At 39.0% G+C, this 15,506-nt stretch overlaps 1 protein-coding gene across 1 annotated transcript; it reads left to right on the forward strand.

Annotated features, from left to right (window-relative positions):
• Nucleotides 1-309: 309 nt before the first annotated feature.
• On the forward strand, nucleotides 310-1,380 carry LOC111887419 (L10-interacting MYB domain-containing protein-like). Its single transcript, XM_023883587.1, has 3 exons — nucleotides 310-328; nucleotides 429-748; nucleotides 832-1,380. The coding sequence occupies exons 1-3, from the start codon at nucleotides 310-312 to the stop codon at nucleotides 1,378-1,380; spliced, it is 888 nt and encodes a 295-aa protein (XP_023739355.1).
• The last annotated feature ends 14,126 nt before the right edge of the window (nucleotides 1,381-15,506 follow it).

Consider the following 15,506-nt stretch of genomic DNA (forward strand, 5'->3'; position numbering starts at 1 on the left):
GGTTGTTAGTGTAATCGAATGAATTATGTATATTGTGTGTATATGATATGTTTATGTGTATGTCTAATGTATACCAATGCTACATAGGTATATGTGTGTAGTTAAACAATGAATTTTATCAATGCTACATTTTGTATTTGATATGTTAGTACACTAAAACACATGAATTTTTATATTACATTTATTCAATGATACCATATAGTCGTAGTAAGATCAAAGTTGAATCTCCCAAATCTTGTCTTCAAGTTGTTTTATCTTTAGTTTAAACAAAAAAAATATATGTTTTATCTTATTGACATCAAGCACATAATGTTAGCTATTTGTAAATGTGCGTTATGTCGATGATTAGCTTATCACATTTATGCTTGATTTATTTGTAAATGTGTGTTATGTGGATAATTAGCTATTTTTTTTCTTTTTTACAATAGATATGACAGATAAAAGAATTAGGGTTAGTTGGAAGTCGGAATTGGTGGACAAAACTTTTTTGGAAGCATGTACACAAGAATTAACAACCAATGGTCGGGAGGGTAGTGGCCTAAAAGCAAGTTCATGGGCTGTGGTCGCGGAGAAATTGAAGATAGATCATAATTTTATTGTCGAGAAAAAACAAATGAAAAACCGATACGACTACTTAAAAGCAAAGTATGCAGTGTGGTTAAAACTTAAAAACAAAACAGGAAATATTTATAATCCCGTAACAAATTCTTTTAACATGACTAATGAAGAATGGGAAGCGAAAGCGAAGGTACATATATACATATTTTTTAAATTAGATTATTTTTTTACTACTTTAATAATATTTATTAAATTGTCAAACAATTGAACAAGTATGTAGATAAGCTGAGAAATGCACCCCTCCCTTGCCCTGAACTTTGTACCCAACTATTTGATGGGGCGACCTCGACCGGTGTTCACAGTTGGGGGCCATCTTCGATGCTACCTCATGCCAGTGAAACCTTCAGTACACATGATTTTGAGGATACAGAGATGGATGAGCCATCACCTCATGCAGATACCCCAAGCTTAACAGTACCTCAACCTACTAGTGAGGAATCATCTAGGCGGACAAAAAACAAGGGGGGCAAACGAAATGGTCCTAAAGAAACCACACTTGATGATGAGTTGAAAGAAGTTGGAAAAGAAATTATCAAGGCTGCACAAGCATTCACGGAAGCAAATAATCTTGACAAGGAGATGGATGCTTGTATGGCAAAGTTAACAAGCTTGGAGTGGGGAGAGCATGATCCGAAATACACCACTTTTCTTATGTTATTTGCTAAAAGTGCTAGTAATAGGAAAATTTGGTTGCACCTTAACTTGTCAGCTTGTGAGTCATGGGTAACAAATGCTGGAAGAAAGTTTGGAGTAGTTGGTTGACTTTAGTATGTTATGGTTCATTGTTTGACTTCAAGTGGTTATGGTTCATTGTTTGACTTTAGTATGTTATGGTTCATAGTTTGACATTACTATTCTATGGTTTAGTTATGTTATGGATTGTTTTCTTAGGTGCAGTTATGTTATATGAATTTATATCTTATGGAATGTTATGCTTTTAGTATTTACATCTTACGGTTTGTTATGTTATGGATTGTTATGTTATTGATTTAAATGTAATTTTGTATTTGACATCTAACATGACACATGGATAAAGAAGGTGACTTTTTATATTTCCTTATATTCTCGTGGTATTGGTTGATGTTGGTCCGACAAAGGCAAAGAATAATTAAAAGAATAAGAGCTAGCGAATAGGTAGCAAAGGGGTATGTATATACGCAAGATCTAATACACGGATGTCCTATATTTACGATATGATACGTCTTTTACAAGATGCATTTTTACTATTATGCAATCACTTTACCTAAAGAAATTGGTTGCAATGTAGTAGGACGATAACCGTTGAAGAGAAGTGTTGGATTAGTGTCTAAGTCCATAACTATTTTGGTATGTACTTGACCCGATGGTGCATGGTCCTTTTGGGTTGCCTTCACCAAAGCAACTTGATAGGATGAATTATGGAGAGAAAGGATTAAATATGATTTATTAATATATTATGAGAATAATATATTAAAGGAGAAATCATATTGTTTAATTAATATTAGTCAAGAATTAATTGGTAATTAGTTTTGTGATTAAAAGAGATTAATTAAACATAAGGGACTGGAATTGTAATTATAAGATAATTGCAATTGGGCCATGGATTGCCTTATATTAAGGAGTGGACGAATTCTATGGGGAAGCCCATAAGAAATCGGCCAAGCCCTTAAGGAAAGGAATCCATGGGTTGCTTAGGGCTTAAGCATCCAATTAGGGTTTCCTTGTTAGATAACCCTAATAGCCTCCTATATATATGGATCCCTTATGACCCAAAAACGTGTACAAACACTCTTCTAGGGTTAGAACACGTTTTGGGCAGCCTCCATCCTCTCTCCTCTTCATCCTCTTGCTTATGGTGTTTGTGAACCATTAGAGGAGTGACATCTGTGACTCTAAGCTTTCTAAAGTCAATACAAGGAGGAATTGGATTGTTATTGCTACATAACAACCAAGGTAATATCTTAAACCCATTCTCATGTTAATATGATTACTTGAATGCTAGAATTAGGGTTTATAGTCTTGGATAACTTGCATGTACAATAGAGAAACCTAGATCCAAGCATTAGGGTTTGTATGAGCACATAGGATGTCTTATGACCAAAACCTATCAGTGGTATCAGAGCCTAGACTGGTTTCTATTGTATTGATGCTTGATATGTTTGAAAAATTCGATTTTTGGTTTCTGGAGGCTGGACTCGCTGAGTCCATGCAGACTCGACGAGTCCTTGCTTAACTCGGCGAGTCAACTCGTCAGATGGAGCATATTTCGCGATTTCTTGCTGTTTTTGCTTACGGATAGTTACCTTATCATATTAGATCAATATTAATCCGATTTTATGATATATTTGACTATATTCTTGATCTAATTGAAGATATTTATCAATTAATAAGATAATTGTTTCCTTATGTGATAATTGATTAATTATTTTGATTAAATTGGTAAATTGTTTTGCAAGAAATCATTAAATAAATCAAATATGGATAATTATGTGATTAAATGTTAATTTAGATTATTTGTTATTTGATACTTATTGTTATGAAAAGTTTCATATTTTCCCCTTTAGGTTTTATAGTTTAAATTTGAACCCAAAAGTTTTGTTGTTTTGAAATTTAAATAGTTAAAACCCTAATGTTTTGAAAAAGGTTTCAAAACTTGTCCTCAAGTTTTGGAATTTAAATTTTGATTAATTGTTTAATTTTGATGAATATTTAAATTCTAAACCCTAATGTTTTGAAATGTTTCAAAACTTGCCCTTAAGTTTTGGAATTTAAAAGTTGATTAAAAGTTTAATTAGGAATGTTAAAATCTAAAACCCTAGTATTGTTTTGAAAAAGTTCAAATCACACCCTTATGGTTTTATTAATTAATTAAGGTGTATAATTAAAAGAGGTTTAATAAATCCATAAAGTTTAGGTTTACAATTTAATTGAATTAAAGATATAATTGTTAAATTAGACCACAGAGTATTTTAAAAAGTGTAAAATACACCCTATACTATATATAACATTAAAAGTCTAACATTATATATATATGTATGAGTAAAAGTCAGTCTTACCGTTAGTAGGCCTCATTCACGAAGCTGGTCTATAAGGGGTGTTTAAGGAAATTGCCTATAAAATGACGATTGAATGGGTATCCACTTTTACCCACCGCACTCTTGACTAGTGGAGGGTCGTTAGCCGAATGGGTAAGATAGGACGAAACCTTCCATTATAAGTATAATGAATTATTAAAGTAACTAAATGTTTTCATAAAATTCCCAATCTTAGTTACTTAGGCAAAAGTGAATTGATGCAATTCCATGAAATTACACTTTGTGCCCTTGCGAAGACGTTAGTTGAGCGTGTGTGGTTTACCGGCACACTAAATGGTTCTAAGCAAAGGTAGCAAAGGGTGACTCAATGTTTGTCATAATTCGGTGGAGCGTGTGTGGTTTACCGGCACATCGAATAGGTGAATGTAACATGTGGGGGCACCATGTAGTTTGCATGGTTATTCACTCCCGCTTTGTGATCCTCGGCATCCCAGTCACAAACAAGAGGGGCATATCGAGATTTAAACATGCCGTTGAAATGTTCAATGAATCTCATAGGATCTAGGAGTTTTCATATATTTAAAACTTAAATTTCTTTTTCGTTTTCATGGTGGAAATTAGTGAATCCTCATTCACTTACCTTCAAATGTTCTGCAATTTGGGTTACGGCATCCCTCTCCCGAGTTGTAGAATATTGTATTGGGTCCTAGCCTTAGTATCTCATTTCAGTGATTTACTAAGGACTTAATTAATCAACTAACTTGAATTTGTTTTCTCCCGTTTTGTAGATGTCAAAGTTCGACAACTATGGTCTTCCCAAATCCCGTGGAACAAGCTTTCCACATGAAGATGATATTCCACGATTCGATCGAGGAACAAGAAATCATGCTTCACTTCCTCCACCTCCTCCAATTATTCTCCATAACCCACAAGTTCAAAGGCTTGAAAAGTTCAAGATCACTCAAGCCCTTTTGGCAAGTAAACATAAAGAAGGAAAGTCGGTGTGTGCACACGTCCTAGGGATGAAAGTCACACATTGATAGGTTAAGAATGTTGGGATCCGTTGTCTGTGAGGAAATGGCTGTTGATTGGGTTCTTCAGTCACTTCCTAACTCATATAGTGAGTTTGTAAGAGAGTACTATATGATAAACCACGACGTGACCCTTATAGATCTCACATATATGCTTATTGCTGCTGAATCAGCAATGGTTTGGCGCAATGGAAAAGCAAAGTTGATTGGTGAATCTGCCTTCAAGACCTCTATGGATATAGACAATGGCAACGAAAGACATGCTATGATCGAAAAGTTTCATCATAAGAGAAAGGCAATGTCTGAAGTAGTTCCATGTCATGTTCCAAAAGAGTCAATTTGCTTTTATTGCCAAGAGAAAGGGCATTAGAGACGAAACTGTCCCATTTACCTAAGAGATCTAAGAGATGGGAGAGTCGAAACGTATGGATCTAATATAGGTAAAATCCATTAACTAACTCTTTTAAGCTTCTATTCTAGATTCTTAATACATAATGTGATAAGATCACAATTGATGTTTTGTAGGATCGAAGAAAAGAAAGGAAGCTTAAGGGAAGAAGTGAGCAGAATCTAAGGGAAGAAGTGAGCAGAATCTAACCGTGAAGGAATGGATTTCGATCGCATTTCTCGAAGATTAGATTCTTGAGCTACTACTTAGAGTTAGAATTAGATTGCTAAGAAAGATGTATTAGCATAGTTTTTCAATGAATTGCATTGTAAGGACAAATTTTTTCCGCAATAAAATAAATTTTGATTTTATATTATTTATTTATCCTTGCAATGGCGTATATGAAAAATTGATGTTTGAATGTTTCTGTTATTAGCAATAATGGATTTGGTTCTTATTATGCTATTTATGGAAAGTCGAGAGTTTACCAAATAGGGAGAGTTTCTCATCGCCCAAGTTTCAGTTGGACAGAAACTTGGAATCATGCAACTTGGTTGCACGATGAATGAGAAATTTCATATTTGGAAATTAGACTAATTCATTGACAAAGTGTCAAGTGAAGGACTAGGAGATCGAGCACACAAAGTTGCGTGTTAATCAAGTCCACCATAAGAGTAACAATGATATTCGTCATGATTTACTAAAGGTTTAGTAACTATGATTATACTTACAAGATTAAGTGTAATTATGAATTTGATTGAAAAAGTTTAAATCAATAGCAGAACGAATAAGAAGAATCAAGTAGGCAGAAAGATAAAAGTTTCTCCATTCTAAGAAGAAAGGGAGAGTACCTTTTATGCTTTATGATAGGTCTTAATGATAAGAACCATGTCTCAATTGATCCTCTAAGTGAGTCTTAGTACAATTGTATGTTTAAGAAGAGGAATCAAGGATTGAAGAAATGGTTAAATCAAGAAGTCAATCATACTTCGTTCCAAAACAAGTCTTAAAGTTAAGATTGTGACATTGAGTGAAAAGTATTAAGAAGGTTTGTAACATTCATCAAATGTGGAAAGTTGTGATGTCTTGGATAAGACAAAGACCAACTAGGACCAATTTATGAAGAGTTTTGATAAAAGCTACACTAACTCTTGAATATTTGTTTGTCAAGAAATATTTTGACAAGAGAATCCTATATGTCAAGGACTAAGTGGGAGTCTTAATGGTCTTGAAAGGTTTCAAGAACAAATCAAATAAACCTTATCAATCATCACTAGCACACGAGTTGAGGTTTACAACCTATCGTGTTGACATTATTTTGTTTCTGTGCTGATCCAATTGAATTAATTATGCATGTGAGTTCTGTGAGTTCTCATTTTGAACGCATAAAAGACAAGGCACCTTAATCAATGAAAGGTACATTGATAGGAAAGAGTGAGCTGCTTAACTACTTGGAAGACATGGTGGGCAGCTGTGCTACCATAAGGCAAGAAATCAAGATCAAGAAAGTTCGATCCATATGAGTTTGAATTTGTAGTAAACTTTGGTTTTGACAAATTCACATGGATAGGAACAAATACACCGTTTAAATCTGAGTGTCATAAGATTTCCTCCTTCATGAAAATGATTGTGAGGAAATGCTTTCACTAAGAAAGATTTTAAGAAGATAGTGATTGTAAAATTGCATTCTCGAATTCAATTATGGTTACGGTATCCCTTTCCATGATTTGAATTGTGAGGTTTGGCAATTAGTCTTAATTGTTTAGACACACATATGAACTATCTAAGGCAAAGGTGTATAAGTTCAAAAAGCCTTGATAAAAGGTTATCAAAGCATTAAGTATTAGAAACATGGACTTAAGAAATTCAATAAGTATTGTTTTTCTGAAAAGTTAAGATGTTTATGAATACATGTCGAAGATAGCGGGAGCATAAGTGTTATGTTTATAATAATCATCATGATAGTGGGAGCAGAAAAGTTATGATTGTATGATTATTAAGGCACGTATTGCAAGTTGGCAATATTAATTATAGAAAACAAGAGTTATACCTTGCAAAGTCGTAAGGGTTGTAAAATTGTTTTGCTATAATTAAGGGAGAGAATATTATGCTTCATTTCAAATCTAAAGGCTTAGGTTGAGAATGTTAATAAATTTAGTCAAAGGTACATAGTGTGTTCTTAAAATTTCGATTATGATTACGGCATTCCTCTTCACAATTCGAATTTTGAGAACATAGCAAATGAAATATTATGGCGAAAGATTGATAAAGTATCAAATCCTTATGTAAGACATTATGCATTGTGTCCCATACGCTTCATACGCTTCGGGTAGAGGATCGATTGCATACGCTATAATATTTGACCATTCTAAAATTTTCCAAATGTCTAGCGCATTTAGAGGGAAAAGGGACTAGAATCGGTTTTGACTAAAATAATTAAACAACTATCAAAGGACAATCCAAAGTTCGACGAGGATTGGTTGCTTGTGAGTAGTTGGAAGCATGGTATTGGATGGACCATATCGACATTATTATGAATAGATAAGATTCTATTAAGAATGAGTTGTCATATGGAAAATATGGAAATGTGTCCATATTGGGAATTGAATATTGAAAATCTATGACTAGATTAGAAACTTTTATGGAAAAGGATGTTCAAAGGAATGTACTTTGAGTGAGAGACATCATATCTAAGGAATTGTATTGTAACAATCTCCGATAGAGGACTTTGTAATCTCATTGGCAATAGTCTTTGTGACTTTGGTGCAGTGATATTACGAAAGGATCATTGCATAAAATCTTAGAATCTAACATATTCTATAAGTAGCAAGAATTTGATATTCTTTCACTTATGGAAAAAAGGATTTGGAGTTGTGAAGTGAGAATGATTGGGAATGTGCTCAATTTGGTCTATTTCTCAAAGTAAGAACCATAGGTAAACATTGTGTGCATGCTAGGAGCATGGGACAAGTGTAATAATTCAAGTAAGAAGTTGATTACCCAAAACGACAAATAATGAGTAATCGATATGGTGATAAATAAAAGGTGTTTTATTTATACTCAAAGGTTTGAGGCCATATGGGATTAGTATTATTCTTGTGTTTCACTTTGCATGTTTTGACTTCTAGAATAATTGAGTTTATTAAGAATAATCGAATTATTCGAACGGGCCACAGTCGTTCATATGTTGGAAGTAGATATGAAAGAAGACTGTCGTGAATTGGTGTGTGGATTGTCTAAATAGCAGTAGACATAAGCAAATGTTTGTTGCAACGTTCATGAGTGCTTATGAATATGATTTGAGCATTGGATTAAACCCACGCTCACTTGGATCACTCCATGAATTGTATCACGAGTGATTGGTGAGACGATAACATCTTATATTCTTGAAACCGAGATGTGTGAGTTGTATCTTGCAAATCGGTTGCACATTGATAATATGTAAACGCACTAGTAACTTGGTGTTATAAAACATATTGTTGTGAGTGATTCGGTGAGTGAGTGCAAGCAAGCATTGTATCAAAGTTTATCCGTTCCTTTTATCCAAAGTAGGATAAAAGCGATATCTTTGGGCCCCTCGATGATTTTGTGATGACAAACGTAAATGCTCGGCCGGGCTAGGGCTAATTTGATTTGTTCAATTAGTCAGTCGTCATAAATCGGAAATCGAGATATAGTACAAAGAGAATGATTTGAAATCATATCTCATACGATATCTAGAATGGAGGAATATATGATCCCTTATCTAAGGACACGCGTATCTGATAGGATCAGAGTTGACAGCGGTGTTGGAAAGCTACGATCGCAGATCAGGATCTGAAGTCATACGCATAATAGTTATTAGACTTATCCAAGTGGGAGACTGTTGGATTAGTGTCTAAGTCCATAACTATTTTGGTATGTACTTGACCCGATGGTGCATGGTCCTTTTGGGTTGCCTTCACCAAAGCAATTTGATAGGATGAATTATGGAGAGAAATGATTAAATATGATTTATTAATATATTATGAGAATAATATATTAAAGGAGAAATCATATTGTTTAATTAATATTAGTCAAGAATTAATTGGTAATTAGTTTTGTGATTAAAAGAGATTAATTAAACTTAAGGGACTAGAATTGTAATTATAAGATAATTACAATTGGGCCATGGATTGCCTTATATTAAGGAGTGGACGAATTCTACGGGGAAGCCCATAAGAAATCGTCCAAGCCCTTAAGGAAAGGAATCCATGGGTTGCTTAGGACTTAAGCATCCAATTAGGGTTTCCTTGTTAGATAACCCTAATAGCCTCCTATATATATGGATCCCTTATGACCCAAAAACGTGTACAAGCACTCTTCTAGGGTTAGAACACGTTTTGGGCAGCCTCCATCCTCTCTCCTCTTCATCCTCTTGCTTATGGTGTTTGTGAACCATTAGAGGAGTGACATTTGTGACTCTAAGCTTTCTAAAGTCAATACAAGGAGGAATTGGATTGTTATTGCTACATAACAACCAAGGTAATATGTTAAACCCATTCTCATGTTAATATGATTACTTGAATGCTAGAATTAGGGTTTATAGTCTTGGATAACTTGCATGTACAATAGAGAAACCTAGATCCAAGCATTAGGGTTTGTATGAGCACATAGGATGTCTTATGACCAAAACCCATCAAGAAGATGGCTATGTTTTTACATATTATAGGACATAATGAACGTTTTCGGGCTGTTAAATAAAGATTTCGTCACTCCACCCAAACGATTCATCAATGTTTTCATGAGGTCTTACGTGCAATGATGTGTTTTGCACGAGAAATTATAATACCAACCCCGTCTAATCCAACAAGAAATACCTCAGAACGACATAGACGGCTAATGCACATATTTCTTGGAGCAATAGGTGCACTGGATGGAACACTTATACATGCAGTTGTGCCTATTGATCAACAAACTCGTTAATAGGGGAAAAGGAAAAGGTGAATGTTATCAAAATGTAATTGGAATTTGTAATTTTGATATGATATTCACCTTTGTATGGGTTGGATGGGAGGGCATATCACATGATTCTAAAGTTTTGAAAGAAGTTGCATTTAACCCGACTTCCGGATTTCCATTCCCTCCACCACGTTTGTAACTTTACTATACGTTTTATTATCTATATTATTTATATGATAAATTTGTCAATCATATACATATAAATATTACCTTTGTGATGCCGCATACACCAACACCCGTGGATTTATGGATCCCTACCGCAATACTAGATATTGGTTAGCCGATTTTCGAAGAAACAGAGCCTTAACTAAGGAAGAAAGTTTCAATCATGTTCATGCACAACTTAGAAATATCATTAAACGTGCTTATGGTGTATTGAAGGCAAGATTTCCAATTTTAAAACAAATGGCTCCTTATCATTTTCCAGTGCAAATAGACATAGTCATTGCTTGTGTTGCGGTCCATAATTTTATAAGGAAATACGATATTGAAGATGAATTATTTACGAACTTTGAACAAAACACTATGGTTACTCCTAATGTGGGTGGTGGGGGAAGTGAGGGCCAAAACATAGAAGACATAGAATGGGGTTCAGAAGTCGTTGACTATATGACTATTTTACGTGGCCAGATTGCTAATTAGTTAGTTTCAAATACTTCACGTTAAATGGTTTACTTTTTTTATTATTATGTATGACAATTTGTAACATCCCCCTCTGGCACGTATCATAATATTGTCCGCTTTGGGCCACTCGGCACGAGGACTTCCCAGGGGGTCACCCATCCTGGTACTACTCCCGCCCGAGCACGCTTAACTGCAGAGTTCTTATGGGATCTGCTGTCCTCACGGCTTTAAAACGCGTTGTGATAGGGAAGGTATCCACACCCCTTTTAAGGAATGCTTAGTTCTCCTTCCTAGCCGATGTGGGATCAGATCTAACCCACTTTCACCCCCCATTATAGGGTTCGACGTCCCCGTCGAACACATCGACCCGTGCCGTAGCTCTGATACCATTTGTAACATCCCCCTCTGGCACGTATCACAATATTGTCCGCTTTGGGCCACTCGGCACGAGGACTTCCCAGGGGGTCACCCATCCTGGTACTACTCCCGCCCGAGCACGCTTAACTGCAGAGTTCTTATGGGATCTGCTGCCCTCACGGCTTTAAAACGCGTTGTGATAGGGAAGGTATCCACACCCCTTTTAAGGAATGCTTAGTTCTCCTTCCTAGCCGATGTGGGATCAGATCTAACCCACTTTAAGTTGTGACAGCCCGGGATTCCAGATATTGCTATAATTATGATTTTGGGTGTTTTAAGAGGGGACTCGGCGAGTTGGAGCTCAGACTCGCCGAGTAGGATCACGGATCTGGTCGCGGGTTCGCGACTGGACTCAGCGAGTCCGGATATGGACTCGGCGAGTCCACGCTGTTTAGTGAAACCCTAACCGTCCAGGTTTGGGGACATATATAAGGGGCCTTATGGCCGTCATTGTTCACCCTAGTCCTGTGAGTGAAGCCCTAATTCGATTGTGAGCATCTGGAGCAAGGTAGAAGACCATTGTTGATTTTGGAAGTGTTGTTTTGCAAGGAAGAGGAGGCTTGGTTAAGGGAACAACAAGAGAAGCCACATTCTGAGGATTTGGGGACACAGAGAGCACGTTATTCAGGTAATATTTCGAGTTGCATTCTTCTATGTTGATGTTTATATGGATTTAGGGTTTATTGAACCCTTTTGTGGCTAGATTGAGTGTTACCTTAGTCCCCCAAGCGATTGGAACCCTGTATTGGGACCTTTGGAAGTCCAGAATGTCCCATGCCTGAGCATTTCGGGAATCAATGGAGGTTTTGGATTGGAATCCTTATGCCTTAGGTCAAAATGTAAATTATGAGTCATGGGGTGTATTATGAGCACCGAAATGAGGACCTTACGTGATGAATCAGTCTAGGAAGACCAGACCTATGAATGGTCGGAGCAGATCTGACCTTAGAAAGCAGTTTGAGCGGTTGCATGGCATGGACTCGCCGAGTCCGATGAACAGACTCGGCGAGTAGCTTGAAGATTTACTGGGACTCGCCGAGTTGTTCTTCAGACTCGGCGAGTTGAGTCGGGGTGGCCCCGCGATTCTTCTAGGAGGAACTCGTCGAGTCAAGGGGATACTCGAGGTGTAGAAAGGGGATCTTAAAGAATCGGTGAGTTGAGGGCGAGTGGACTCAGAGTTGTTGAACTCGGCGAGTCTTGGGATGACTCGGCGAGTTAGATCGCGGATTGAGTGAAGTTCTGAGTATGGGGACTCGTCGAGTCATAGGGTTGACTCGGCGAGTAGGGTCAGTCAGGGGTTGACTTTGACCTTGTCTTTGACCAAGGATTGACCAGTGGTTCCAGGGGTATTTTGGTAATTGTTGTTTATTGTTTGAGTTCAGTGCATTGGTGGTTGTCCAGAGGTGGAGATCGTATCAGTGATCGGAGCAGCTTGAGCTATCTGTTCAGTCGGCAGTTTCGAGGTGAGTTATCCTCACTATATCGCTAGGGTTTATGGCACCAAGGCCGACCCTTTTATCGGATGGAAATCCGGGTAGTTGTCATTTGTTATGATATGGGCCGGAAGGCATTATATGTTGCAGGCCGGAAGGCATTACATGTTATGGGCCGGAAGGCATTCCTATGTGGACCGGAAGGTCATGTCCTGGAAAGGCGTATGTATGCATTTAGTATGTTGACTGATTCGTAGGGTAATGTTATGCTAGTGACCGGCTAGACCGGTATCTTGTTTAGAGTAATGCTATGATATGTGATCTGTTGATCGATTGTTGTCTGTGAACTGCTATATGATTATGTGTTATGATTGCTAGATCTGGGGTGTGACCCGATATGTAGGGTCGTTCTATGATTTGTTATGTTATGTATGCATTTTATGCTATGGGCCGGAAGGCAATATGTTATGGCCCGGAAGGCAATATGTTTGGACCGGAAGGTCGTGGCCTGGAAGGGCGTATATGTGGTTGGTATTTTGGGGGTATCTCACTAAGCTTTCGGGCTTACAGTTGTGGTTTTATGTTTCAGGTTCTCAAGAGTCTGTGGCAAGGCAAAGGCGTGATCGTACCGTTCCTCGCGTTGGTGTTTTATGATATGAACCTGGGAAAATACTCTGTTAAATAATGTATTGAAAACCTTTTTGTAACAACGTTATTAAAATGGGTGATTTTGAAAAGTTTTAATTGTTTTGAAATTTTGGACGTTACAAGTTGGTATCAGAGCCTTGGTTTGAGTGAATTGGGGGAAACATTCGTGTGACTCCAGTCTCAAATCGAGGAGGATTTTAAAAAGAGAAATTAAAATGGTTTTCAAATTTAGTAAAAGGAGGACACGGAGGTACGATCAGCCGGAGCCAGTAAGTAACCCCAAGATACCATACATGATATTTGTTTTATTGAGCCTGATAGAACAGCATGCTAGAGTTAGGCTAGGGATCTTCAGGAATTCATGATAATGTTGCCTGATTTGTGATGCCTGTAGCCTAGGGTCCCTTATGGGAGATTCTCAGTGTTCCTTTAGTGGTGAGGGTTGATAGTTGTTATGCATGTTCTCTAGGGTATTGTGGTAGTACTTCATACAAATATGGGTAGGTGTGGAAGGTAGTATGGGCCCGTACTACTGAAAGCACAGGACCCATACGCGTATCAGGGAAACCATGATCTCTAGGGTAGGGTTGCGAGAGTTGGATCCCAGGATTGTGGGAAGTGTTTGAGATTGGTATGGTGTCTTCGGTATGGAGATTTCGAGGCATGATGACAGTGGATCCGGATCAGTCGGGAGCTGGAGAGCGAGTTCCTGGTGGATCGGTGTCGTCTGAGGTTATCGATCAGACGAGCACGAGCGAGTTGGATGCGAGGATTCGCAAGATCCTGCATGATGAGGTTGCTGCATTGTTCCGGGCTGAGTTTCCGGAACTGTTTGGGTCGATCAAGACCGCCATGGTTGAGTATTTTGATGAGCGCTACGCGGCTCTCGCGGAGACGGCTGCCGCGGTGGCTACAGCGGCTGTAGCAGCGGCAAGGGGAGGAGCTAGTCGGAGTTTTCAGTATCGGGACTCCTATTATACGAAGCCTCCCACATTCGATGGAGTTCGGGACCCGATTGTTGCTATGAGATGGTTATCAGACGTGGAGGGGTGTTTCTCCACGAGTTTATGCCCTGCTGATCAGAGGGTGAGGTGTGCTCTGAACCTATTGGGGCTCGGGGCGAAGGATTGGTGGAGATTGATCACGGGGTCATATTCCGATGCGCAGAGGGCTGCGGTTTCATGGGATCAGTTCAGAGAGATGTTTAGTACTCGCTATGTTCCGCGGGATGAGAGGGAGAGATTGGCTCGGGAGTTCCTTGAGCTGAAGCAGGATTCAGAGTCGATGACTGAGATCACCAGGATGTTTATTGAGAGGGCGATGTTTTGCCCTGAGTTCGCTTCGGAGCAGGCTCAGATGTCCCAATATCTGAGTATGCTCAAGGGGGGATATCAGACAGTTTGTGTCTGTGCAAAGGTGCGAGACCTTGTTGGAGTTGCAGGAGGCCGCCATGCGGCGTGAGTTAGAGGTTGAGTTGCAGTTGCGTGAACTGAGGCAGGCCCCGATGCAGTCGCAACCGGCGCCGAAACGGTCCAGGACCGTTGATGTTAGAGTGGGGGATCGGAGCGGCCACACTTGTGGGAAGTGTGGGAGGGGTCACACTGGAGTTTGTTGGTCCGGTGGTGCATGCCGCAAGTGCGGAAAGGAGGGGCACTATGCGTGGGATTGTCGGCAGTCAGTGCCGATTCGGGATTTGAGGATTTGTTATCATTGTCGGCAGGTTGGACATTTGAGGGTCAACTGACCACAGCTTTCTGCAGGACCGGTGCAGGCTCTAGCACCGGCCACCTTGAGGAGTTCAGGAGGAGGACAGGATGGAGCGGAGCCCCAAGGGCTCAGGGTCATGCTTATCAGCTTGCGGCAGAGGGAGTCGGAGCAGTGCCGGAGGCAGCTGCGGGTATGATGCTTCCTTGATGACTTGATTATCTTGCGTTTATGGTGGCGTATTGTTTGTGCTGGTATCTTGTGTGGATTTCGATGCGGTATTCGTTGTTTCGCGGGTTTGGTTATGGGTTATTGTTTGGGAATTCCGTTGGTTATCATTCGTGAGGGTTTGGTTATGGGTTATTGTTTGGGAATTCCGTTGGTTATCTGCAGGACCGGTGCAGGCTCTAGCACCGGCCACCTTGAGGAGTTCAGGAGGAGGACAGGATGGAGCGGAGCCCCAAGGGCTCAGGGTCATGCTTATCAGCTTGCGGCAGAGGGAGTCGGAGCAGTGCCGGAGGCAGCTGCGGGTATGATGCTTCCTTGATGACTTGATTATCTTGCGTTTATGGTGGCGTATTGTTTGTGCTGGTATCTTGTGTGGATTTCGATGCGGTATTCGTTGTTTCGCGGGTTTGGTTATGGGTTA

The sequence above is a fragment of the Lactuca sativa genome, chromosome 7, assembly GCF_002870075.4.
Source record: "Lactuca sativa cultivar Salinas chromosome 7, Lsat_Salinas_v11, whole genome shotgun sequence".
NCBI lineage: Eukaryota > Viridiplantae > Streptophyta > Magnoliopsida > Asterales > Asteraceae > Lactuca > Lactuca sativa.

Bases quoted from the DNA above. Each gene is read 5' to 3' on its own strand.
- LOC111887419 (XM_023883587.1), top strand. The intron at 749-831 runs GTACATATATAC...CAATTGAACAAG, and splicing joins AATGGGAAGCGAAAGCGAAG to TATGTAGATAAGCTGAGAAA.